At 45.5% G+C, this 26132-nt stretch overlaps 1 protein-coding gene and 1 pseudogene across 1 annotated transcript in view; both read right to left on the minus strand.

Annotated features, from left to right (window-relative positions):
* Window positions 1–26132, minus strand: part of LOC119437087 (WD repeat and FYVE domain-containing protein 3) — a 235089-nt gene that overhangs the window by 159451 nt on the left and 49506 nt on the right. Inside the window, exons 13-19 of the mRNA XM_037704162.2 lie at window positions 25815–26008; window positions 22803–22941; window positions 21459–21559; window positions 21215–21357; window positions 18426–18515; window positions 13335–13566; window positions 6320–6543 (exon numbers count right to left, since the gene is read on the minus strand). Of these exons, the coding sequence (XP_037560090.1) occupies window positions 6320–6543; window positions 13335–13566; window positions 18426–18515; window positions 21215–21357; window positions 21459–21559; window positions 22803–22941; window positions 25815–26008 (1123 nt within the window). The remainder of the gene's footprint in view (window positions 1–6319; window positions 6544–13334; window positions 13567–18425; window positions 18516–21214; window positions 21358–21458; window positions 21560–22802; window positions 22942–25814; window positions 26009–26132) is intronic.
* On the minus strand, window positions 9959–10743 carry LOC125942138 (uncharacterized; annotated as a pseudogene).

The raw sequence follows: 26132 nt of genomic DNA on the forward strand, positions 1-26132 counted from the left end.
GAAATTTCGCGATCGTCAATGCATAAAGCAAAAATGGTCGCCTCCGGGAGCTGCACCCGCGCTTCGAAAGATCGTAGTTCTCATGATTCTGCTGCGTCTGCGGTTGATTTTATCGATGCATCGAGCAGCAGCGAGTCTGAGCATGCTGCCTTTTTGTCAGACTTTGATACTGAGAGCGACAACGACACAAACCTGCCCGGAACATTGGCGACCGTAGCTCGGCCCGCCCAACTGTAATGCTTGCAGTTAAATTTTTGTAGTACAATACCTGTTCAATCAAAAATTTCATTTTTTCGGAGGTAAAGCCTATTAGACGGCAATACATTTTGTGTATCTCATAATTTTCGTTACATTTTTTTCTTGGTAAATACAAGCATGGCTTTACAACCTTTGTTCAGTTTTACCCCACAATCTTGATTTTGGCAATTCATATCTTTTTTTTTATGACATACATCTCATAAATAAAACTTTTATAGGTGAAAAGTGCATTCATTCTGCTTTTTGTTTATGTATTACATAAAATATTAAGTGCGACAGTTCCTCCAGATAAAATAAAAAATATTGTGTAACCTGCAAAAACACCCATTTTCTCCAAGGTAGGGAAAGAGTGGACATGCGGGGTAAATTTTATGGGAACTTTTTCAAAATAGTAAAAAATTGAAAAGTAAGACAGCAACGACAAAAAAAAGTGTTAAACTACAGTCGAACCCGTTTATAACAAATTCGATAGTTCCACGAAAATTGGTCCTTGTATCAGTAGTTCGTTCATATGAGGACTCGCCCTTCAAAATGCACAAAAATTAATGACACTGAAGCTGGCCGTGGCAGTTACGATTCGACACCACTTTGGTCCGAAAATTGTTTTTTTTTTATTATCTTACTTTTTGTTAGCTTCCTTGGCACTTTCCCACATCTAGCTGAAATCGGCTGCGGTGTGCAAATTGGCTGCAGTGTGCAGTTTCCATGGCAATTTCCTGCATCTAGCTCAAATCGGCTACGGTGTGCCAAATCGGCTAGCGTAATCAGCTGCGGTGTGCACCAACTAGCAATACAACAATATGGTGGCATGGCTTGGTTGCTTGATTTGGCTTCACATAGCTCCATGATGGCAACGGCGAATTTAACAGGCTTGTCATTGGTAGCTGTGGACACGACAAATTGCAACTGTTTAGCAACACTCCCAAAAGAAAATCTAGGATTGTTTCCCAATAGACAGTGTCCATGGCGTAGCTCCATGCAGAGTTTGTTACTTTGAATGGTCGAAAGTCGCCCCCAATTCCAGTTTTCATAAAATTCAAGGAGCACATTTATTTTTAAGGTGTTTAAGGGCCCTACAATCTTTTTTTTCCAAATTCAAGGGTTTTCAAAGATCTCAAGAAGGTGCGCAAACCCTGAGCTCAGTTCTATAATAAGATCTGGAATATCTTTTTTACAAATATAACGTCAGTTCAATAGTTTTCGTTCTGTTTTGTCCAATTAGTCCTCGTCCTGTTCTCTCCTTCTTGTCCTTGTCTTCTAGCGCTATGACCCCTCTGAAATAGAATCAAGTGCTTTTTGCGTTCTGAAGCTGAAGAAGTATTAGTGAACTTAAGATGCACTGAATATCTTATGAGATTTTCAGTTTAATATAGGGCCTCTGTTTTATAGCAATCTTTTATTGCACAGATAATTCTCAGTTACAGTTTTTCTCCAAAATACAGAAGGGTGTGCTTAGCTTCACGAGCAGGTGAGTTTTGGGGGGTGTCATATGCTTGTAAAGGACAAAAAAGCGCGGTCATGATGCGTGGACCGCTCATCATTAGATGAAAGCATCACATGACTCAATCACCACTTTGTGCGTAGCTATCATTGGTGTGGCATGGGTCGACCGCAGTTGTGTGGACGATTGACAGCAGGGGCCTTTTCATTGTTGGGTTCAGTGTCATTTGCCACCTGTCAAAGGTTTCGAAATTAGGAGCACCATGGCAAATTCATGCGAGGCTCCCCTACTCCGTGTCCATCCGCTGACCATGCAAATGTCTACAACTGAGCGGTCAGCGCACTAGCCACATGACACTTTTGCACCCGCCGTGTACATGTAGAGCTAGTCTTGTGAAGAGTTGCTGAAAGCTACAAATAAAGACCGATATAAGTTTATAAACGGCGTCAAGAACGGGAGGCCACCATATGGTGTGCCACAAAGATGGCGGCCGTGAACAATGTCAGTGCCATACTGTACAGTTGCTTTCATTGTTAAGGTGGTTTGTCAGCTTTCCAAGCATCGTACTGTGAATAGATCTACGTTGATTCAGCACCACACCATAACTTTAGTTGCCAATGTCCGACGAAGCAGTACTGATTGGGCCTAATGGCCTGACTAACATACCGTATTTATTTGATTATAAGGCGGTCACAATTATAAGGTGAGGGCGCAGTTCGGGCACCCAAGAAAAAAAAAAACTTAAGTATGCACTCTAATATAAAGTGACACTGAGTAACCGACCAATTATTCAGACTTGGCAGGAATTGCCTGAAATGCTGAATTACTAACACAGCCAGAATGCAAAATGGCGACCATGATAGGGGGGGAAGGGAGCTTCACTATGCGGAGCACGAGTTATCTGCAAATTCTGCCTTAAAGTGTGGCTTTATGGCATTACGGCACGCGCTGTCGTAAAGCCACACTGTAAGGAGAAATTCGAAATGCCGTGAAGCTACACCTAAAGGCAAAATTCGTGTATAAGGCAGGGGGTGACGTTGAGGCTAAGGAGTCTGGGAAAAAACCTCGCCTTATATTCGAATAAATATGGTATGTTGAAGCGGCATATGGGTCTGTGGACATGGGTACTAAGTTTGTCTGTGCGCTCATAGTATAGGCTCGTCTAAGGGCCGCACTTTTTTTTTTTCTCACAATTTTGACGAGGTGCGGCTCTTACACGGGACCGAACTCTTTGGTCAAAATGGTGCTGGCACAGCTGGCGACTTGTGCGCACCCCGTACCCCCAGACGTACCATTGCATCAGAGGTCAATGAGCAGCTCTTGCCATCCAGTAGAGGCACGCGGAAGTAAGCAGCGCGAAAGGATTCAATGATGCACGCGCATGACATCAGGGCACGAAACGCGATTGGTTCTCCGCTGGAAATTTAAGGGCCACACCGCCATCCAAGTTGGGGGTGCGGCCCTTACATGAGTCTATACTGTAAACACGCATGTGGACAGAAAGCTCAAAACTGCATGAATATGTGTACAAGAACATTTGCCATCCAATACAATCAGCGTACGTTCCGGCGGCTAATCGGCTTGATCATTGCAAATGAATTCACGCTTTCCTAAACACGCGCTGCTTTTGTCACCGTTCCCTCTGCCCATGTCGTGACTGGTAGGATCGATCGATGAATCTTATACTGACTGAGATTATGCGTTGTGAAAAGGCTGCAAACATTAATAAGGCACAAACTAATCCGCGTGTTTCACCAAATATCCAGAATATTTGAAAAATTGAATAGCAGATATTCGACTCGCGAATCGAATTATTCAAATGCTCACTATGCGATTCGATTTGGTGATATTCAAGTACAGTATAGACCACTTATAACGTAACCACTTATAGTGCAGGACCGGACATAGTGCGGTCTTTTCAGACTCCCGTTCATTTTCCCATAGCACTCCATGTATACACGTATCGCTTATAGTGCAGTTGCGGGAAATGAAATACCGGTTACAGTGCGGCTGCCTGGGAGTACGGAAGTCAGCGGAGACGGTGAACGCTCCCCAAGGAGTGCTCGAGGAAGAAAGAGAGACGAAGTGGAGGAGAAGGGCTCGTGGTGCAAACGAACAGCCAGTGAGGCTGAAACCAGAATCTTGGAGTGCGAGTCGTGAAATATCACGGCGCGCATATCTAGTGAGGGCCACCAAATTGCCAGCGCCAGCCAACGCTCACTTCACGATAACGGCAGTAAACGAAATTTCAGGGAGCGGGCGGCGCCGGCACAGCACGGCGAAGGGCGCGCACGGAGACCGTGGAATGTGAGGGAGGAGGGCGGCAGGGAAGCGGATTTCGCCTCGGCAACTCTGCCGCTTCGATGGCTCCCCTCACCCTTCCTCGTAGCTCCCTCACTTTTGACTGTCACCATGCGTGCCAGCTGCCGTGCAAGCGCCGCCGCTCCAGCCGGCCCGGCGCCAGCTCCCTGAAGTTTCGTTTTCTGCCGTTATCGGGAAGCGGGCGTTTGCCGGCCTGGGCAGTTTCGTTGGCCGGCCTGGGACAGCGCCGCTGCTTCCCTCTGCGCCGTAGCCGCAGCGTGCAAGGTCAACACGTAACTAGAAAGTAGAGGAAGCATAAAGGAGAAAGAAGGGTTCACTGCCATTTTCTACGCGTGGCTCCGGTAGCGTGGCTGAGACGTCGGCACGTACACGCATGTTCCGTCGCAACGCAGAATCGGCATTTGAGAGAGGGTAAAACTTCCGCCGAGTTTTTTTTTCTTTATTTGTTTTGTTCGCACGCGACATTGAGGGGTTTCTCCTAAGCTTTTACTCTATGGTGGTGCTGGAGGAATGCCGGTCGGAGGCGCCGCTGCGTGATTTGGTTCGAATTAACGAGATTCGACTGTCTGTAAATTGAATGCAAACGTTCTAGCCGCATTCCTCGACTGTCGCATAAGCGTGGCGGCTCGGTGCACATGTTTTGCATATGTGTGGGCCTTGAAAATTGTTGCTTTAGTTATAGTGGGGTACCGTTTATAGTGCGGATATTCGCGACTCCGGCGACTTACGTTATAAGCGGTCTACACTGTACATAACATTGGTTGGGTCCCTGAAAGCATTCCACTATCGCTGCTTCAAGGTGCGCACGCACGCACACCCACACACACACACACACCATCCGAAATACGTCCATCACAGGATCCCATTTCGGATGTCCAATGGATGTACAAATTTGTTTTTTTAGACATCCATCGGACGTCCGATGGACGTCTGTTGGAGATTTGCGGACGTCCATCGAATGTCCGTTATGTCGGAAAGGGATATCCATAAGATGTTGAACGGATATCCGTGGTTGCTTGGGACTGTCTAGCTTGTTAGGTCTAATCGGAGCTACGTCATCAGATATCTGCGACTAAAGTTACGGTTACTGAATCAGCACAGATCTATTCACAATGGTCACACGACCCTCAGAAAGCCGACAAACCACCTTGCCAACAAAAGCAAGTGCACGGGATAACCATTGCATGTTCACGGCCGCCATCCTTTCGAAATACCGTACGGTGGCCCCTCATTCCGAACGCCGTTCATAGGAGCCCAACTGTCTATTACTCTCTTTTCATAGCTTCGAGCGACCCATCAAAAGACTTGCTTTGGGTTTACATGGCAGGCTCGAAAATATCATGTAATAGTGTGCCGACTCTCGGCTGCAGACGCATTGACACAGATAGCAGATGGACGTGGACAAACAAATAAAAAAAAAAAAGCAGGAGGGGAGGGGGTTGCATGAACTTGCCGTGGGCCTCCTGATTTGGGAACTCTTCGCCATCGGCGCTGACCGTGGTCGACGCGTGTACACTCGCTTTTGTACAATCGTTACTATCGCGTGTACAATCGATATATGCACATTCCCCGCTTTTGTCTGTCGTGCAGATCAGCCTTATAACACTGACAACCCACCGAAACCACCTGCCATTAAGATTGAAAACTCCTCTTTTCTGGAAGAAAACTGGAATGCAATACTTTCTAAGCAATAGAAGATTGCCATTAAGCACACTATGGCCCACTATTAAGCTGAAAGCCCCATTGGTAATTAGGACAATTTCGCTATTTCTTCAGCTTCAGAGAGAACAAAGCACTTAATTGTATTTGACAGATATTCCATCGATAAAAAATATTTTCCAGACCTTCGTACACAAACTGAGTTGTTATCAGCGCTGGCATACTAATTGGGTGTTTCCTTTAATAAGAGTAGAGCATACTATGCATCTTAATTCATAGGTACCTAAGTTACTGATAACTAGCAAGATTCTTGTTAAGTAATGTGATTAGCCTCCTGAGCATGTGCAGCACTGCGTTTTTTTGCACAAAATTTGGAAGCATAAACGTTAGTGTTAAATTTTGTGATATTTGATTCGATATTCGGCTTTTTTTAAATTTGATTCGATATTCTATTCAAAATCAACTATTCGGTATTCGCCCACCACTACTTTTTCCGCTGTCTTTGTCACATAGTTGCTCTAGTTCAAAATTTGCCTTCCAGCTCTCAGGCCCCATACTTGCATTACTTTCAAAGACGTACATAGAAAGAAAGCTTAAGCAGACTCTTAGAGGGAAGAAGGACAGATGGGGTTGGCTTACCGGAGGTCCCTGGGCTCGAGCGCCTGTGCTGCAAGGCGCTCGAGCATGTACTGCAACGGTAGGTAGAGTGGGTGCTGCTCATCCTCAAGGGCGGGCCGACAGCGCTGCAGCAGTTCCCCAGGCAGGCCAGCCTCACACATCACCTGTTGGTTGCGCTCCGAACGCACCAGCGACCGCAGCACCTCTGCCAGGTACAGCTGCAGTGTCAGCTCTATCTGCAACCACTGATGAAACAAACACCTTGTCACAGAGTGTTGATTCCTTTTTCTTTGTGGGGTTTTACGTGCCAAAACCAGTTCTGATTATGAGGCACGCCGTAGTGGAGGGCTGCGGATTAAGTTTGACCACCTGGGGTTCTTTAACGTGTACTACAACGCAAGCACACGGACATTTTGCATTTTTGCCTCTATCGAAATGCGGCCGCCACGGCCGGGATTTTATCCTGCGATCTTGGGCTCAGCAGCGCAACGCCTTAGCTGACTGAGCCACCGCGGCGGGTAGTGTTGATTCCAAGCTTCAAAGGGGGCCCTCCAACATTTATCGAGGCAGTGTTGATTATGGTTCAAATCAGATATTAACTCCGCATGAATACAAATGAAAAACAAAAACAAAAACAATGACGGTAATTGACTCATGCGATTGTCTGATATTCAACTTAGAAGTTTGAACATATACGGAGATGGTTATCAACTTCACCTATTCTTCTTTCATTAGCACTTTTGCTGCTCAGCACTACCAAAGCCTTGGGCAACCTCTTTCGGTTGATGAAGGAAATGTAGTGACACAGTTCAGCTTGAATTATGTTGTTCAAAGGCGTGCATCTCTGAAATGGCAGCAACCTCTCCCAAGGAGAAGATAACACCCCTTCATGTTTGAGTGAGGAAGGGTCGTATAAAGCATTGTTTTTAAGTGTACCAGGTGATGTTTTCACACTTTGGCTAACTCAATTTTTGTGTTCTCATAGATGCTCGACTTTTTCCCTCAAATGCTCAAGAGTCTATTCAGATGAGCCCCACTCATTAGTGAGTTTAACTTGCCATCGGATGCGTTGGTGTCTACAAGCAACAGTGTTCCTGCAGTACTAAGCACACTATCAAGGCATTAGGAACGCTATTGCCCATGTGCGTGAAACACTGTTTCCCATAGACACCGATGCGTCCAGTGCCGAGTCACGCTTTTCTCACAAAAAGACTGTATCCCTGAAAGTGATTGACCAAAAATAAGGGTGTCTTCTGGCAAATCTTCGTCTGGAGATGCCAAATCCTCACGCAATATGCCTGTAGGATCATACCAAAAATAGCGTACATGAATCAGGAATCGTATTCTCGGACGATCACTTTCAGTCACACAATGTGACCCCAGTTCACAACCACAGCCGGAGGCATGACAGCCAAAGCAGCGACCACCATCTCATGCACCATAAACAAGTCCACATTGGTATGACGAGGACTTCTTTGTTTTCTCTGCAGGCCACAGGCCAACTTCAACGCACACTGAGCTGCAGAGTATGCAAGCACCACACATGGTATGCATATTGTTGTCACATGTCAATACAGGTCAATAGCAATGCAGCTGTGCCATTTGAAATGGGCAATTTACAAACAAGATAGTCACCATGACGTGCTTCCAGCACTTTGCTGTTTTTGTAAACAAAAATGGTGGCGGCAAGGCAATCGTGCTGTGGCGGTATTTTACCTTATTTAATTGCAAAGAAAATGCATTTGAACAGTTTTTTTGGACTGTTAGCGTTAATGGGTAGGTACTACTGCGACTAACATTCTGGAAAATTTCGTTAATGCGAAATTGCAGTTTAGTGATGATTCGTTGTCGAAAGATACGAAATGCATTGAATCCTATGGGCATTAGCCGGGGATACTAAAATATTTCTTTGTGGCGAGAATTTCGTTGTCTCAGGCTTTTGTTATTGTAGGGTTATATTGGATATTCCAATCATCTGCTAGTGTAAGGGTGTTTGCAGCAACATACAGTAAAATCTTGTTAATTCGATCCTCGTTAATTCGGAAAATCGGATAATCCGGACACGTCCTTTGGTCTCGGCAGGCGTATGCATTATTTAATGCAATGAAAATCTCGTTAATTCAGATGTATTTGGCCACACATCGGTTAATTCAGACAACTCTCGGGCTTGGCAAGCACAGAGCGTCACAAATGTGCAACGCAAAAGAATAAAAACGTCATTAGCGTTCACCAAAATGAAGTGGCGGAGTTCGCATTGCCATAGTCATCAGTGGAAATCTTATGTGAATGACAGCAACGCCTGAACGCTTTGTGCCTACTTGTGCCTTTAAAGCCTTTATTCTAGCGTTTACCGCCGCGCATAGCACCGCGTTGGCCATGTGCCTTCATGACTGCATAGTCGCCATCCATGATCGCGTCGATAGCGGCCGCAGCAGTTGCAGCAAACAGTATTTCGTTCTTACTCAGTGCAAAGCTGTCTACCGTGAGGAGATGCAGGCCTAGCTAAGTGGTCCCCGCTCACTGCTCAACCCTCAGCTTCCGAGCCGACTCCTGGGACTGCGCCCCGCTGACGTCCTAGCCAGCGCTTCCGGCGCCCGGTTCCCAGAGCCAAAGATACAGAAAGGAGTTACATATGTACAGGGAAAATCGACCACCGCGTCGGCTGCTGCACTCACTCGTTTCGGGTGTACTCTTAGGAGAAAACTTGCTGCAAATCTCAGCGTCTACACGAGTTCGGTGGCACTGGTGCAGCGTTAACTCACACTCAAGAAAGCACATGCCCAATCTAGCTAGCAATCACGCCTTTGGGTGAGGCCTAACGCTGGTCCGGACAAAGCCTTCCTCGCACCGAACCGATCGGCGTCACGTTTTCCAAGAGCTTGCCCCACGTTGGGAACGCCAAAATGTCGGGATATGGGGGGGGGGATGCCAACGGCCCTCTGCCTCGACACACCGAGCCCCGCGGTTGGCGCATGCCTGCGCATCAACAGCGGTCCGGTACAAGCTCGAGGAAACAATAGACGACAACCATGTGTACACTCGGAAAGCATCTATTACGACTGCACCTAACACTTCGAGCAGGTCAGCTAGCTATAGTTGACATCGCTGAGGGTTCCCTCGAAGAGAATAATACACTAGGTAAAGAACTGCTTCCGACTTACCAACTGGGGAATACGGGGGGGCCGCGGCGTTTGCCGCGGCAAGAACGCGGTTGACTAACCACATGCGGGAATACGGGAGCGACGGCGGAGACTGTCGCCGCTTGCTGGGGACCCCAAGGAAGACTCGGGCGATGTCAGCGGGGTCCCACGTGACCCACCCGGTGGCGCTGATAGCGCTTGCGATTCCCGTGCGCCGCCCGCGGAAGGAAAGTTTCCCCTCTCCCTAGCGCGCATGCGGCGGTCATGGGACCCAAGGATTCCCACAACGGTGAAAGGTCGGCAACAGCGACATGTACAGGGACACGTGACAGCGACCCAGGCGGTAGCAGCAAATCGTTCGAAACACCAAAATAGTCTTTCTCTGGTAAGGATGTGTTGGCAAGGGTGGAGAGAAGCGTGCTATTCAAAGCAATTTCGCGTGTGCCACAGTTAACAGAAGCACCCCAGTCCTGAAGAAAGTCAATCCTGAGAATCACATCATGAGTGCACCGTGGTACAGTCGAACCCCGGTATATCGAACAGCACGGTAATCGCGAAATAGTTCGATATAGCCAGAATTCAATATATAAAATCACATGAAAAATGCATCAAAAGCTTGTACAAATCAATCAATGAACCAATAGTAGCGCAGTAAATACTCACTTGAAGCTTCAAACAAAGTATTTATTCATTTGGCTGAAAGTACTGCAGTGTAGCCTGCGTCTTATTGGCAACCGCGTGCTTAACCATGGCGTCCTCAACATGGTCTAAGCGATCCACAAGCGATAGGCCGGTGCCTTCTATTGCGCCGCAGTAGCGGCGTACAAGGGCCAATGCAGCTACAGCCTCGGTTGAAGTCGGGAGCGGGGCAACGTCGGCGCTTGCGGGATCAACTTCGGCAGCGTCTTCGTTTGGCTGCTCAGCAGTAACTTCCGCTGCGATCTCCATGTCCGTCAACTCCGCTGTTGTTCCGGTGCTGTCATCACTGTCAACGAAGTCTTCAATGCACATGCTTTGTGACTCAGCACCGACAAAGTGCTCGAATGTGCTCCAGGTTTCTTCAAGCTGGCATTCTTCCTCCATCCTGCCTCTTCGGTTGCTTCCTCGGAAGTTTCTTCAGTGCAGCCAACGAAACCCGCATGCCGAAAGCAGTTAACTATGGTCGACTGCTTGACGTTGTCCCAAGAGGCTTTCAGCATTTAAATGGCACCCAAAAGGTCTATCTTTAGCTCTTGGCCCATTTGGAGCTTTAAAAGCAAAATGTCAATCAGCCGACATTTATAGATGGACTTGAAAGTGCGGATAATGCCCTGGTCCAATGGCTGCAGCTTCGACGTGGTGTTCGGCGGCAAAAACTTGAATTCAATGTTGTTCAGCTGGACATCGGTGTGGTGTGCCGTGCAATTATCAATGATAAGGCATACCTTCTGGCCCTGACGCGCCAAATACGAGTCCCATGCCTTCAGCCATTTTTGGAATACGTCCCGAGTCATCCACAACAACTTCTTATTCCAGGCATATGTCACCGGAATACTGGGGCAGTTGCGCATGCACCTCGGGGTTTGAAACTTGCCTATGTTAAGTGGCCGTAGCTTCGTGCTTCCGTCCATATTAGCAGCCAACAGAACTGTTATGCGAGCCTTGCCTTGCTTGCTGCCGTGGCACTTGTCCCCGCGGGTGTCGGGCGTTTGTCGCGGAAGCATTTGGCAAGAACAGGCCTGTTTCGACCGCATTAATTATCTGGCTCGGCTCATACTTGGCGAGATTCTGGGGCCACTCTCGTTCAAGCCACTTCTTGATCTCTCCGTCATTGGCATCCTCACTTTCCCCCGAGACTGTCTTCCCGACAATGTTGAAGCGGGCCTTAAAATGTCGCAGCTAACTGCTACTGGCATTGAAGTTCTCGGCGCCGAGAATGAATGCGAAGTTCTTAACCTTCTGTTGTAGAATCGGTCCCGATAAAGGAATATTCCAGGCCCTTGCATCAACGAACCATTTGTGCAGCGACTTCTCAACATCTTCAAAGGCAGCCTTGTGAACACGCCATGCGCCTGAGTGCTGGTTCTGTTCTGCCTTGGCCTTTATGTCGCTCTTGTTTTTCAGCAGCGTACTCAAAGTGCTTCTTGGTATGTCGAAAGCTTCGGCGACGCTTGCCTTCTTTTTGCCATTCTCAACGCGCTGGATGACTTCCAATTTTGCAGCAATTGTCAGGGTCATCCACTTCTTCGTGTTTGCAGCCATCACAACAACAACCGCACCATATCAGGCCTAACTCCGATCACACGATAACGATTGACTTAGCACTAGCAGCGTCAAAGACTCCACGCCATTACTCGAGCTTGCGAAGGTTCCAAGGTCCGCCGATCCCAGATTGTGAGGACTGCCTTCTTCATCTCACCGCTGCCAACCAGTTTGTTGCTGCTCGAGGTGGCATTTGGGCCAAGAATCCACCAAGCCCATCGACGAATACATCCAGTAGAAGGAAATAGGAAACTGATTTAATTTACAGTATGTACACTGGCCCCTGGCATGGAAGCCCACTCCATCAGGAGCATATTCAATGTCTGAGTTCGTATCAGGTCACATCAACACCCGCCTCCACTGCACCACCGGTCTCCGCTTTTAATCCCTTGGTCTTCCCTAGGAGACTCGACTGGGGAATCTGCTGACCTTGGTGTGGCCAATCAGAGGGGTTGTATTGTTCACCCAACACCGCCTCTACTGTTGCATCCTCGCCCTCGCCTTAGCTTCCACCGCATGGTCATTTAGGAAACCGAGATCGTTGTCCATTCCCACGGTAGTAATTCCTGGAAGTTGGCCTCTCACCTCAATCCGGTCAACTTGTCATGGTCAGTGTCGGGCGGTAGCGCCGTCTGGGCGACGCTGAAGAAACGGGCTGCCTTGTGGGAAATATCCAAGTTATACGCTGGCCCAGGTTGAGACGTAACAAGACCATAACCCAAATGCACTGCCTTTGCCTGCTGCAGGCCGCCAACATGAGCACCATGTTTCACTCTAGCAGCATTGTGTTCTGGCGTCCCCACCAGCTCGATGTCGTTTCAGTTTCCCATCACTGTCTTTAAACATGCAATAGGAAAACAAAAAAGCACGTCTCTAGCTGCACGAGCCCCATGAACTCGACGTGTGTCGGCATCTTTGCCGCCCAAGTGCCCAGCCCAAAGAAGCTGCTGACCCAGGCCGTATTCGAGGAGCGCAGACGTAAGCTCGCTGAAGGTGCAAAAACGACAATGCGTGTTTCGGGCCGCTCATGCTTGGCGCGCCGCATTCGTGCAGCAATGATTCGCGTAACACTTCACATTACGCAGATGCCAATTGCAGTAGAGTCTGCCAAACTTTTTAGTGACTTCGGGTCCTACATTTTCCTGGTTAGTACGTTTCTTCTCGGATGTTTTTCAACACTCATGAATGAGGTTTTACTGTAATACATGTTCCCAGTGTCAGCTCTTCACTCACTCCAACAAACCAGGCATCTCTACGTTTGCATGTCTATACTGTATAATGATCATTGCAACAAAAAACACACACTATAAAACATACCACTTGTCTGACCACCTGAATGTCAGTGTTGTAAAGAGCAATGCCACTGATATAATAGAGACTGTGATTGTCTCAGCACTTTTCAGTATTTTTTCACAGCCATGAATGAAAGTCGGGCCACCATAAATAAGCGGGCTCAACAGTTGTGTTCTCAGTTTATACTCTGCCCTTATATCCTTCAAATCCATAAGTGGTTTGATTAATCAGTGTGTCATGTCCCTATTGAAGACAATTTAAGAGTCTACGAACAATGATGTGAAAGTATCATGCCAGGTGACAAACAAGGCAATAAAACCTGCAAGTCATATACACAGATACAATTGTCACTATGGCCCCACCTGAGAGTCATGGCCATCGGCGATGGAAGGGATAAGGTGCAACATGGCCACGACCACCCCTGGGTGGACAATAAGTGGGTCCGGGCTCGGTGCCGAAAGGTTGAGTGTGGCTAGCACAGGCTTCTTGGCCTGAGGGCTACCCTTGCCCGTGGTTTCAGAAGCCTTTTTGGGAACCTCCACCGTGCAATGCTGGGTTGGGGGGCAGGTCACCAGCTTGGTCGACGCCATGGGCCTGGGAGAGCCAACCAGACATGCGGTGTCTCTCAATAATATCTTGCCAAATGTTACCAGTTGCTTTTTATTGCATTGTATTGAAAACTCGATGGTACGCCCCCCTTATGTAATGCCTTCGGGCCTTTAAGGTGCAATAAATGAAAATGAAATGAAATGAAGCGCAATGAGCCACCCACACACAATCTACCACAGGTAACACCAAACCAGGTTCTGAAGAGCCGAAGGCTTTGCCAGATGTCCTTGCAGGTTTAACAAGCACCCAAACTCATGCGCACAGAACCCCCCCTTCCCCCCACCCACCCCTCCCCCCTCTTCACTTTCACCTTTTCTTCACCTCTATGACCTTACTAATCATCACATGTCGACTGCTCTGATACAGTTGTTTACATGCTAATTCCTTTATCTACATAAATACACTTGTTGGCAGGCATACATTACTCACCCCTGGCATGTAAAATAGAATACCAAACTGAAGCCTACTGGATGCAGCAGATGAGTGGTGACTATGTGTCCATGAGAAATAGATTTTGCACTTTAAAAAAGGTAGATGCCCTTTTTGCACTGTTAAGGACAGTTTTCACTTTTATGTACAGTTTTATTTAAGTTGCTACTCACTAGAAACTTGAATGACTGAGTGCACCTCTGCTTCACAGCAAGAGTAGGTGGGCAGCAAAGACCCGAGTGCTCTTGGAACGTTTTGAATACAAGTGAGGTTTTCCCCACGAGACTTAGGTACTCCTGAACAGTTTAGGAGCTCCTGAAGTTTAGGAACTCCTGAACAGAGAAAAATTTTCCTGGCACCCTTATTTTGTGATGCTATGTAGTATGCCTGTTATGAAGCTGCATCAGTTAAATAGAAAAAAAAATTTTTTTTTCCATGTGTTAGGTGGTTTATATGAATTCTACATTTGTGTTGCATGTTGTGCACATGGCTATGAGCATGCCAACAATACAACACAGTTTTCATCGTAGTATCCCACTTTATGAGCTGTTTTGCACAACACGAGGGCTGTTCATCATACCGTACTTGCACGATTTTACCACGCCACCGATTGTAACGTGCAGTTATATTACCACTCAAATATCTAAATAACTAACTTGGTGCTGATTCTAAAGCGCATGTCAAGTAACGAAACTTGAGTCGACGTGTACCGTGTTGAAACGATTTTATGAAACATACAAAGACACATAGACACGCACACAGCTGAATCTTAGCGGCTACTTGCTACCGAAGTCCGGCGACACATCCTTTTCGCTGTCTACTGACAACAGAAACTAATCTTCAGTTCCATTTAATGCATTAGAAATGCCACACTTCTGGAGGCTCGCACAACCATCGTCTGTGGGAGAGCATTCCACGCACCATGGAGCCACCTTGCAATGTCTCCGAGCGTCGCATTTTTCAGATGACCCATTCGATGGTACTGTAGCTATAGCTACTTTGCATTGAGGTTTTTTCTTTTTTTAGTAATAATATATTTCGTTTTTGATTTTGAGCAAAATTAGTTACGATTGTAACACGCATGCAAATTTTAATGCACCTTTTATTAAACAAAAGTGTGCATTAGAATCATGCAAATAAGGTATTTAAGGCCCAGCACACTAAGACTGTCCATTAGAAGTCATGAACTGTCTTCTGTCATGAATTTTCATGAGAAGGTCATGAGAAGGTGTTTCGGAAGTACAGTTGGTGGCATTGAAAACCCATCTTTTCCTGCATTTTTGTTTGTTATTTGTCATTTAGCCAAATTCTAAGCAAGTGAAAAAAGGTGTACTTAACTCTTTCCCTACCATGGGGAAAATAGGTGTTTTTTGGAGGTTATGCCAGATTTTTTTTTTTTTTCAGAAGGTACAACTGCACTAAATACTTTATGTATTACATAAACAAAAAGCACAATGAATGCACTTTTCATGCATAAAAGTTTTATTAACGAGATGTATGTCATAAAAAAGACATAAATTGCCAGAATCAAGATTGTGGGATAAAATTGAACAAAGGTTGTAAAGAAACGTTTGTATTTACTAAGAAATAAATGTGACAAAATTATGAAATATACAAAATGTATTGGTGTCTGACAGGCACTATCTTCGAAAAAATGGAAAATTTTGATTGAACAGGTATTGCACTACAATTAACTGAAGCACTACAGTTGGCCGTGCAGGGCTACGGTCGCCGATGTTCCGGGCTGGTTTGCGTAGTCATCGCTCTCAGTATCAAAGTCTGATAAAAAGGCAGCATCCTCAGACTCGCTGCTGCTCGATGCATCGATAAAATAAGCCACAGACGCAGCAGAATTACAAGAACTACGATCGTTCGAAGCACGCGCAGCTCCCGGAGGTGGCCATTTTTTCTTTCAGCTTTGATGATCGCGATATTTCGGAGCGCATTTAAAAATTACCACCTAGCAGGAAAAAAGCTAACTGCTTAGAAAACAAAAATATAATCCTCTGCCTTCAGCCCGATGGCGCAGTGTGTCCGAAAGCGGCACGGAAGGTCTCGAAAGGGGCGTTTTAAACCATTGATAGCGAGCTAACAATGCCCAATGGGCGTGGTAGGGAATGAGTTAAATGCCTCTGTCATATAGTTTGTCACACACTTGATATAAATTGTGTTTTTCAGCTCATGACAATCACTGATCGCAATACAGTCGAGTCCCACTATAACGAAATTCACAGGACACGCGAAAAATTTCGTTGTTGCAGAACTTCGTTGACGCGAAATTGGTATGTATACACGTACGCCAAACGGCAAAGCCACGAACGAAACCGAAACATCGTCCGGGAAATCTTCGCGATGGCGTGGGGGCAAAGGTTGAGACGTACCGAAGGCAGTTGATAAAGTGTAAACTTTACGAGAGAATGCATTTCGTGCCGCTGTTGCAGCATTTTTTGTACATTGCGGCCGACGCCTAACCCAACGCACGTGCCCGGCCGATCGCAAAACTAATTTTATGGCACATGCACCGCCACAATGAAGCGGTTTGAATTACCACAATTTCACTGCATACTTATGACAAAGTCGGCAAGCTTTGCAAGCTTGCACTTACCTTAAGTTTTATTTCCAGAAGTCGGTCAGCCTGGATTTCTTATGCTCCACGGTAAACAAAGGCGTTACACGAGCCTCACAGTCCATTAAAAGAGCCATAACAATGTCATTGTCGTGGGTTCTGATAACTTTTCTGATGAGGTGAAAAGGATCCGTTACTTTCAAAGCAGTCGCCGGAGTCGGTGTGTCTAGCGGTTTGTCATTTTCGCCAGACGACGAGAGGTTAGCATCTTGTTGACAACAGCGGCTGCGGCGCGGCCGCTCAGGTGCTATCTTGAAAGCAATCTGCGACGTGCACAAAGTGAGCCCGGCGCGGGCCTCATCTTCACAGCGATCTGCGATGTGGGCAAAGTGCAACTAGTGCCGGTAGAGTCATGTGCCCTGTGCTTTCGACGTTTATTTCGCGGTGAATCGAGAGACGGCACGGAGGTCAATTCGCTCGCTGTTATTGCCGCGTCTTCGCACTCTCCAGCGTCTTGACACCGAGTTCCCGCGGTCATCGAGCGAGATGTGTTCATGTTTACCTGTGCGCACGTGACGCAATGCTCGGTAATTTAGTTAGCGAATGTTTATAAGGTTATACGGCCAATAAAACTACTATCCGTAGTTCGTATAGCTGTCTACTAATCTGCTATCGCAATCGATGTTTCGCCTTTCGGGCGAACTGCGAGATTCTTTCCTTCTGCTTTCTGCCTCGGCGATCATATGTGCCTTCTCCTCGAGAGAGAGAAATTTACGTTTCTTCATTGGAGTAGCCATTTCGACCGGACACAGACCACAGAAAACGGCAGCGATTGCGGTGATCCCCTGTAGTCTCGTGCAGGCGCGTGATGACCACGCATGGCTATGGTTTGCAGTGGTTTGAATCGGTACTTTGAATTTGATTTCGTTCGTGAAAACCTCGTTCAAGCAGACGTACGTTCGTCACAGCTTTGGTAGGGCCTTCTAATTTCACTACCCGGCAGTTCCAATTGCAATTCAGTACCAGTTTCTTTCTCGAAAAGTTCGTTGAAGTGGAAGCACCGAATAAAACACCTTCGTTATGAAGGGACTTTTTTTGTATTACTTTCTATGGGCAGCGGACGGGGAATTGGAAAACTTTCGTTGTGGCGGAAATTTCGTTGTAGCGGCATTCGTTGTAGGGGGATTCGACTGTATAAACAACAGTTCAAACTTCTTGGGCATAGTAATGTGATCTGTGGAAGGTGCTCTTGGCGATAAATACATGTTATGTATTTTGAGTTGACTTTTTGGCAATGAAATGATACAACCATGTCACATATGGTGGTGGTAGCTCTAAGGAAAGCATGACAGCATGATCACCCACATGAACACTTGTTCCATTGTGGCCACACTTAATTGTAAGTGCCATGTTTAGAAATGGCACAAGAGTAAACAAAGAGCACTAAAAACACTGGTTTTCTGCATAAAATGAAGTTCCGAACCATATGAGCCATGTGTACATTTTTGTGCCTGCACTGCCCTGTTGGTGTTACAGCCAATTATCGAGACGGTTTAAAGCATTTTGGGACGTGCGAATTGTAGCGTGGAGAGGAAACAAGGACACGAGAAGGGACAAGGAATACACATCTTCTCATGTCCTTGTTCCCTGTTTGTGCTACAACTCGCTTGTCTCAAGATGAAAAAAACCAACAAGCCCACATCGCCGCTCTTATTGTAAAGCATTGCCTGTCAAAAGTCCTGTCAAAAAAACAGAAGTTGACCTTACATAGGAATCGGTCAAAACATAAGACCTTAATAAAGAGAAAGCATAAAGATGACACATTGAATTTTTATCACAGGTCACTTACTTGTCAAATGAATCCAGCGCCATGTCATACAACAACCGGATAACCACCAAGGCCGAGATGAGGGATGTTGGTACCTTGGTCAGGTCAAGACTGCACAGAGTAGAAAAACTTTCTTAAATCGTGTAATCCAAAAGCACAACACATCAATAAATTTACCTTTGGCTTTAATTGACTTCCAACCACAGCACAAAAACAATATACAGTCGATCCCAGATATATCAAACTCTGATATATCAAATTACTGCCTATATCGAACCGTTGTAACATCCCCTTGGAAATCCCATGTAAAGGTATAGCACTGCACTATGCGTATATAGAATTCCCATTCACTGCCATACTCAATATATCGAATGCTACACCAAGCTGTGCCCCTGCAAGTACGCTTTTCCTAACTCGTCTGGGCCATTTCTCGCGCCATCGGAAATACTGATGCCGACGAAACGGCACTCTTTTGGCGGATCTGTCAAGCAAGACATTGAATCTGAAGAGCAGGAGTAATAATGAGCAAGGTGAGTCTCAATATATAGATGGCTCGTGCAACAAGGGTCTTGCTTGCGTTCTGTAAAGATGGATTTGCTTTAGTAAGCTTTACTGCAATGAAGCATTGTAATGCAGTGAAGCATACTGATAGCAGAACGACCACCGTGCAGTAAAGTATACTATCTGCAGCCGTTCGTTATCAGAAAGAGGATCGCTGAGCGGCTTGAAGAACACAAAAAGCCTCCTGGTCCAATACGCACATTCTCCAAGAAAGCGTGGAAGGCACTCAATCTTTTCAATGAGTAGCTCTGGGCTATGGGATGGCGAACTGGAGATGTCTGCACCACCGGATTTGTCAACTCGAGCAAACGGCATTTTACGATCGCCGGTGAGTAGCCATAACAAATCTGACTCCAACCCCAACATCGACAGATTTCTATATTACACTTTGCATTTAACAAAACTATCGCACGCCACACCCACCCTTCTAGAAAGACTCGTGGTAGTGGCGTGCAAGACTCATCACTGTGCGATTCGCAGGCCTACAGTCTGTGTTGAACGCGTTTCATTCATGCTTGCAGGGACACATCAGTGGGAATGGACTTCGGTGTTCTGCAGGCTGAAAGCCATTTTCGAATCTGGCAGCATCTGCCTGGTTGACTGGTTGCCAACAAATGACAATTGGCTGTTTAAATGGTCTATTCTAATGGACACATGGCCGGACACGTTCACATGCCATTCGCAGTACAAGTGCACCGATGGTGGCACAACGCATATAGGCTGGTCTGCTTTTGCGCTGCGGCCACTTCTACTTTATTTTGAATAAAAACGTGCAACAAGGAGTTCAATGTGCATGAGGCGCCTTGCGGTCTCGCGGCCAGGAGAAGCGGGCTTTTAGGGTTTGCGTTGCAATCAGCTTATCAAAGAATATTCCAAAGTGCGAGTGACTTGCGACATTTGCCAGCAAAAAAACAAGTAAGCTTTTGTGCGTTTGATGTGGCCTTGGCAAAACATTTTCCATCAGAAGATGGCAACTATGGATAACGACAGAGCGACTTTTTGTATAGCATGTCGACAATAACGATGTGCGGCTTTCCGTCCGATTACGAAAGCACAATCCAACGATAAGTTATTTTACATGTTAAGCCAACAAGTCAAATGCACTGCATTGCGACAAGAATTGCATGAATTCCAGGACGAACTACTGAAATGGTTAGTCTAGGCGTGGGCCATCATCCTGTTTGCAATTGTTGAGGAGCTGTTTGATAAAAGCAGAATAGCAGACCCCCTTTAGAGTGTACAGAGGACGACATGTTGTGGGTTTTCATATGCAGCAACAAAATGTTGTCCGAGAGTCAAGACAATGGAAATTAAATGGAAATTGATGCTAGAATCGGAAACATGCTATGTTTTTATTGCTAAAACATCAGGTGCGCGTTCGATTTCTACTTTGATTAGGATCTGCGTCATATTTATGTTAGTTTTCTACTTTAAAAGCCATAAAAAGTGGGTGAGTGTTTGATTTGAGGATGTGTTAAGAGTGAGGGCAAATGCTTCCAAATAAATCAGCGGTGTGCTTTGATGTTTTTTTTGCCTCTTGTTAATTCGACCTACTGGATGATTAGAACAATTTTGTCGGTCCCATCAGGGGCGAATGAACGGAAGTTGGCTGTATTATCTGCTGTAAATCTGAGCACTTGGGAACTTGTACACAGAGGAAAATTCCCTCACACAATATCGCCGTGAGTTCACACTTAACCACACAACACAAACGGCATTTTCAACATTCACACAAAACAAACAATGCCAGAACTTTTTCATTTTTCAAGAAGGAGGCACAGGCCAAGATAAAGCCTTCAAAAATAATGCCTTGTCCAGAGTTGCAGCTTACGGCTGGAACCAGCTTACTCTACACCAATAGTTTCGTGAACTGACTGGCAAATAAATTGGCAATTAACAATATTGTAACTGCTCTCAACATGTGAACTGGCTGCCTGAAAGTTACAAATGGAAGTTTGTGCAACAGTGCCCAGCAAGAACAATGAACTGTAGCGCAGGACTTCTTTAATAGAAGCCAGTGAGACAAAATATCCCATGGAAAGCAAAGCTAAAAGCAAAACTGTACAACTTGCATTCAGACAAAAGACCAAAGACATATATTCAACCTATGTGCACCAGAATTTAAATTTTCTATGTATGCATTATGATATAACTACTCAATGCTACTTATTCAGCGCATTTTATATCACACTAAGCTTGCCACGGTTAATCCCAAGCTTATCACATTAACAGCATTAACAGGTGCTTACCTGGAATCATTTTGGCCAGTAAACACAGCATGAAATAGGTTTTCTTCCATTGGCACAAAGCTAGTGTCGACGGGAGAAATGTCCGTGTTGTTTGTAAAACAGCCAAGCAGTCTCACAGTGTCTGCAAGGCTTGTTTGACAAATCTAAAGGATAGACAGACGGAGTATCAAGAATAAATGTGTAAGCCCCAAAAGTGCAAAGTCAGTACAGAAGCTCAGCTACAATTTCTGAAGGTTTGCCATACCTCTGTCGAAAAGAACTTGGCATTGGCTGGTTCATACCGCATGGCAACCGTCATGGTGCTAAAAACAGTCCGTAGAAGGGAAATTATCTGCTTTTTCTCAACTGAAAAGACAGACAAAAGACATTCAGGGGCAAAGTACAAGCAAATTGATCTAACCATATGAACACACGAATATGACATCATAAACTTCAAACAGTATTAAAAAAAAAATTTCACTGAAGCTGTCAAATTCCTTCGTACAACATAGAACTGTGTACAATTAACCTTTTGCAACAAAATCTTTTTGCAAAGCACTTATCACCCCAAGGAGGGTTATGTGTGACTGAAGGTCCTGTACTTCTCTTCTGTAGCCAAAACATTCACAATAAGGAATGGAAAAAACGGAACAGCTTCATCATGCTACACACCTGACCACAACCAATCTACGAGGTGATCATTTTTAAGTACTCTACAATTTAAAAATAACGCCTGTGGCAGATACCATAATTCTAGTCCTTGAGCTAGATTATTCAAAGAAGAGGACATTACTTGCACAAAAAAACAGATATATTCAACTAATTAAAAAAAAAGGTCACTAATTAACTCATTATTATTTTATACCAACTATAGAAATTTACGAATTGTAGCTGGTGAGTTCACAAGGTGTACCCATTTAAAATGAATTTCAAGGATGACACCAGTTTTGAAATATTCATTGCCAAAACGCATGATGAAATACATGGGCATTCAAGTTATTTTTATGCTTCAATACATAAAAGAGCATTTTGTTAAAAAAGTAAGGGGAACAACAGTGCATTTTTACCGCGAGCTTGTTGACGCATATCTCGAAACCTGTGCCGTGCTCAAAATTGTTCAAAATGCCTTGCAAACTCACTGGCCACAATTCGTAAACTGCAATATGTGTTGTAAATTAATTAAGAAGTTAAGTGAATTTTTGTCAATTAGTTTATTATGTGTTTTTATTTCTCGTACAAGTAATGCCCACCTCTGAATAATCCACCTCAAGGACTAGAATTATGCTATCTCCCACAGTCAATTTTTAAAAATTCTGTAAAATTTAAAAATGATCACCCCGTATAATAAAAACTTCATAAAACCTGCACTCAGTGCAATGAGCAATAATTGGTTTCTTCACATCATGCCTAATGCAGAACAATGTGAATATCCATTTTAACATTTTATAACATTTAAGCATATACTCCTTAGTAGTCATCACGTTGCCCCATTTCCCGAGTGATAAAAGAAATGATACCTCCAGTGTAGGGCAGCAAACCAGCTGCTACCTGGTTAACCTCTCTGCCTTTCCTTTTCTATCTCTTGTTTAGCTGTCGACAAGTTTCTCACCTGTATTCCATGGCTCTCTTGGAGGATCAGCCAGGCATCCTTCCATGGAAACAAGGACTGACATGACATAGACAAAGCCACCCACTTTCCGAAAAACAGTTCGAGTTCGATGGCTCTCCCGAAGCACGAAGAGGAGTGACTGCACAGGACATCACGAAAAAAATAAATTAATAGTCCCAACATTACTAATGCCAATTGCCACCAGTTGTCCTATGTTTATCAATTGTTATGTTTGACATAACCAATACTGTTTTTTCACTGGTACACCTCACAGCCATAAACTACAGTATGATCAATTCAACACAGTCGAGCCCACTTAACGGTCCTACTTAATGTGAACTTTCAGCCTTAAATTGAAGTTTCTTATCAACCAACAAATCATGTAAGAAGTCCATGGAAGGCATTCCACTTATAACAATCCTTTCACCACACAAGTTGAGTTAAAATGTTTGAAAGGCCCGAGCTTTTTTGCCCTATAAAGTAATTTTTTACATTCAACGACCGATTTTTTGGACATGCCCGATAATTCATACATACGCCTTTATGGCACTGCCATGCACCCCATAGAGCCAATGTATAGACCTTTTCATCGGGCGAGGAGGAAAGGGCGCACGATGAGCCTTTCCTCCTCTCTGGCTTGGGCGAGCCGGCGCGGCACGGCTTGAATGTGTTGCCGGTCGCGCGCTGCGGAACGATTCGGATGTCTTTTAGCTAGTGCTGAGTGCAATTTATGGGATGTCAGTTCTTACGAGGTCGTCGAACAACCACTGTGTAGCCTTTAGGTGGAGCAGTAGCTACAGTATCTGGAAATTTCTCTTGGATGTGCAAAAAACGCGACGCGCATCATCAGCCGCGGTGTGTGTATGTGTTGTGAACTATGTTGGATGTATCGGTTTTCACTCGACGAAGAGTTGTAAAACATTTGCATCAGCCACCGGCATCGATCTCACGCATTTTAAGTCTAGTAGACTTCAAATCACTATGTCTACGTTAGCCTCCTGCAAGAGGCCGAAGGCTTTGCTCAACACAGCAAGCACTGTGGTTGGCAAACCAACATGATACACACAATTGCTTCGTGCTTAGATCGGCATTGCCTTTTTTGCCCTGTAAGGTGCAATATACAAAGGGGATCACATAAAGAGAATCCAATAGCTATCTGTAAGGACACAATTTCCGTAACGTGGGTGAATGCGTCGTAAATGACTGAACTTGGGAGACTGAAAAAAAATTTAAAAAAAATAGTTCATATATGTCCTCATTTTGCGGCAAAATAAAACAGAACACGGGATAACGACGCAATAAGAGTCCGCATGGTCATGCCGCAAGCTTGGACCACACGCTGTATAGAACAAACAGATCTATAGCACACCAATTAGTGCTGCCTCAGACGCTTGCGCAGTCTGCAGCTGGTCATTCGACCACTCGAAAAGTGTGATTCACACGGTACAGTATGCGGTTATTATTAACTAAACTATTTTATTTGTGGGAGGAAACCTGCCCATCAAACAAGGTAGTCGCCCAGTGTATCTACACATAACAACTTGAACGCTTGTCAAAGTAAACGGCACGACTTATTCTCCAGCAGAACTGTACCCACGCTGTTAGGATAGTCAAATGTTTCGTAACTACTCGTTGCAGCTAAACCAGAGCTTAGAATTACAGTGCTGAGAATGCCGCAGGAAGATAACATTCGTGAAACGAATTTTCAGAAATACTTAACTGATATCTGTGTCTGATTGTAAGCTCAAACGCGCCCACCTCGCGCTGGGTGCTCCGTCCGCACTAACACCAGCAGTTTACTGCAGCCGCTTAATTCCTTCACTACGCTTCACAGGACCATTCCCCACATAGAAGACGCCATTTCATGCTAAATAGACCGCACGAATGCGAAAAAATCCATCAGAAACTGCCGCCGAGCGTATACCACAGCATACAACACAGGCGTTCGCCCAAGCCAGCAAGCCAACTGCCCATAGATGGCGCCACTGCCCAAGCAATGGCAGTGCCCATGAAAAAACGGTCTATAAGGATCTCTTAAATTTATAACGCTGAAACTCATCCCCATCTGATTTCTCGGGCTTTTTGCTGTGACCACGCAGGTCTGAAACGGCCTTAATTGAAGCCACTATCGCCGCAATTTTGATTATGTTGCAGCCTCGAACCAGCGCTCTAGCATGCCTATCTGCTGGCAGCCGTAATAGTAGTTTTGTGCTGTCGTTAGGCCTAGATGCTTCGACTTTCGCTATCAAGCTTCCTGCTGTTCGGCGCTGCGTTTTCCATTTAAAGAATTCGTCGCTATCAGCTAACGCACCGACTCCACCTCCGTCATCCTCGCCGATGGCGTCAAGGTGCAGAAAGCGCGGCAAGGGTCAAAAGCGTTGCATAATTCCGGTTCCCTGAAGTCAGCTTCGCCACAATATAGCAATGTTGCGCGGTCAAGCATGTGCAATGTATTGCGGTGAAGCATACCAAGAGTGCAAAGGTGCCGCTCTCACGGGACATAAAATGTGTTTCTTAACTATACACACATGTATTCGCTGTCTCCTATTCGAGTATGAGCACCAATATGCCTAATAATTGTGCTCACAGGCCTTTAAAGCTATTTTGGAGGTGGCTGTGGCGATTTGAGCCCTTGAGGGCAGTTAACGGCATGCATTTGTTTTTTTGGACTGCCCTATTTTTCTGACATTTTCGCGGTCCCTAGGAAGTCCGAAAAAAATCGGACGTCGACTGTACCAGCAGCATTAACACTTCCCAGCTCACAGTCAATTGTAGGATGGTTTAGTAAACCATAAACAATGAATACCTAAGCAGAAATAAAAATGACTAGCAATGCCATATTATTTTTCTTTATCCACTTTCCCCATTATTCCCACCACAAACAAGTGCAAAACTTGTTGCAACCATACAATTGGTCTGGCAGCTAGGTAGGGTAGAGTGTATAGTCATATGTGGGAGCATTTGACAAATCTGTTTCCGATTAGCTAGCTAAAGACTCCACAGAAAATGCACCTTGAGAATGTGGTTCTTGAGGTCAAGTGCCAGAGGTGGTGCCGTGTGCATGAGCCCCAGCAAGGTACCCATGTCATCGTCCCCACCATTGCTCAACACCAGCTGCTGCACCACAGCCAGCGCTTGCTGTCGGCACAAACGGTATGGCACCAAGTTGTGCGCACACCGGGCGCCCCCACACTCTCGGAACACGCCTGTAAACAAATAGCAGTGCTTACAAAACACAAGGCATGTGTGCACAGAGCAGCACTTTTCAATGGACAGTAAAGAGGAACACTTAAACTAGATTACACTTACGGGACACCAAAAAATTTGTCT

This window comes from Dermacentor silvarum, chromosome 1 (assembly GCF_013339745.2).
Source record: "Dermacentor silvarum isolate Dsil-2018 chromosome 1, BIME_Dsil_1.4, whole genome shotgun sequence".
In the NCBI taxonomy this organism is placed as follows: Eukaryota; Metazoa; Arthropoda; class Arachnida; order Ixodida; family Ixodidae; genus Dermacentor; species Dermacentor silvarum.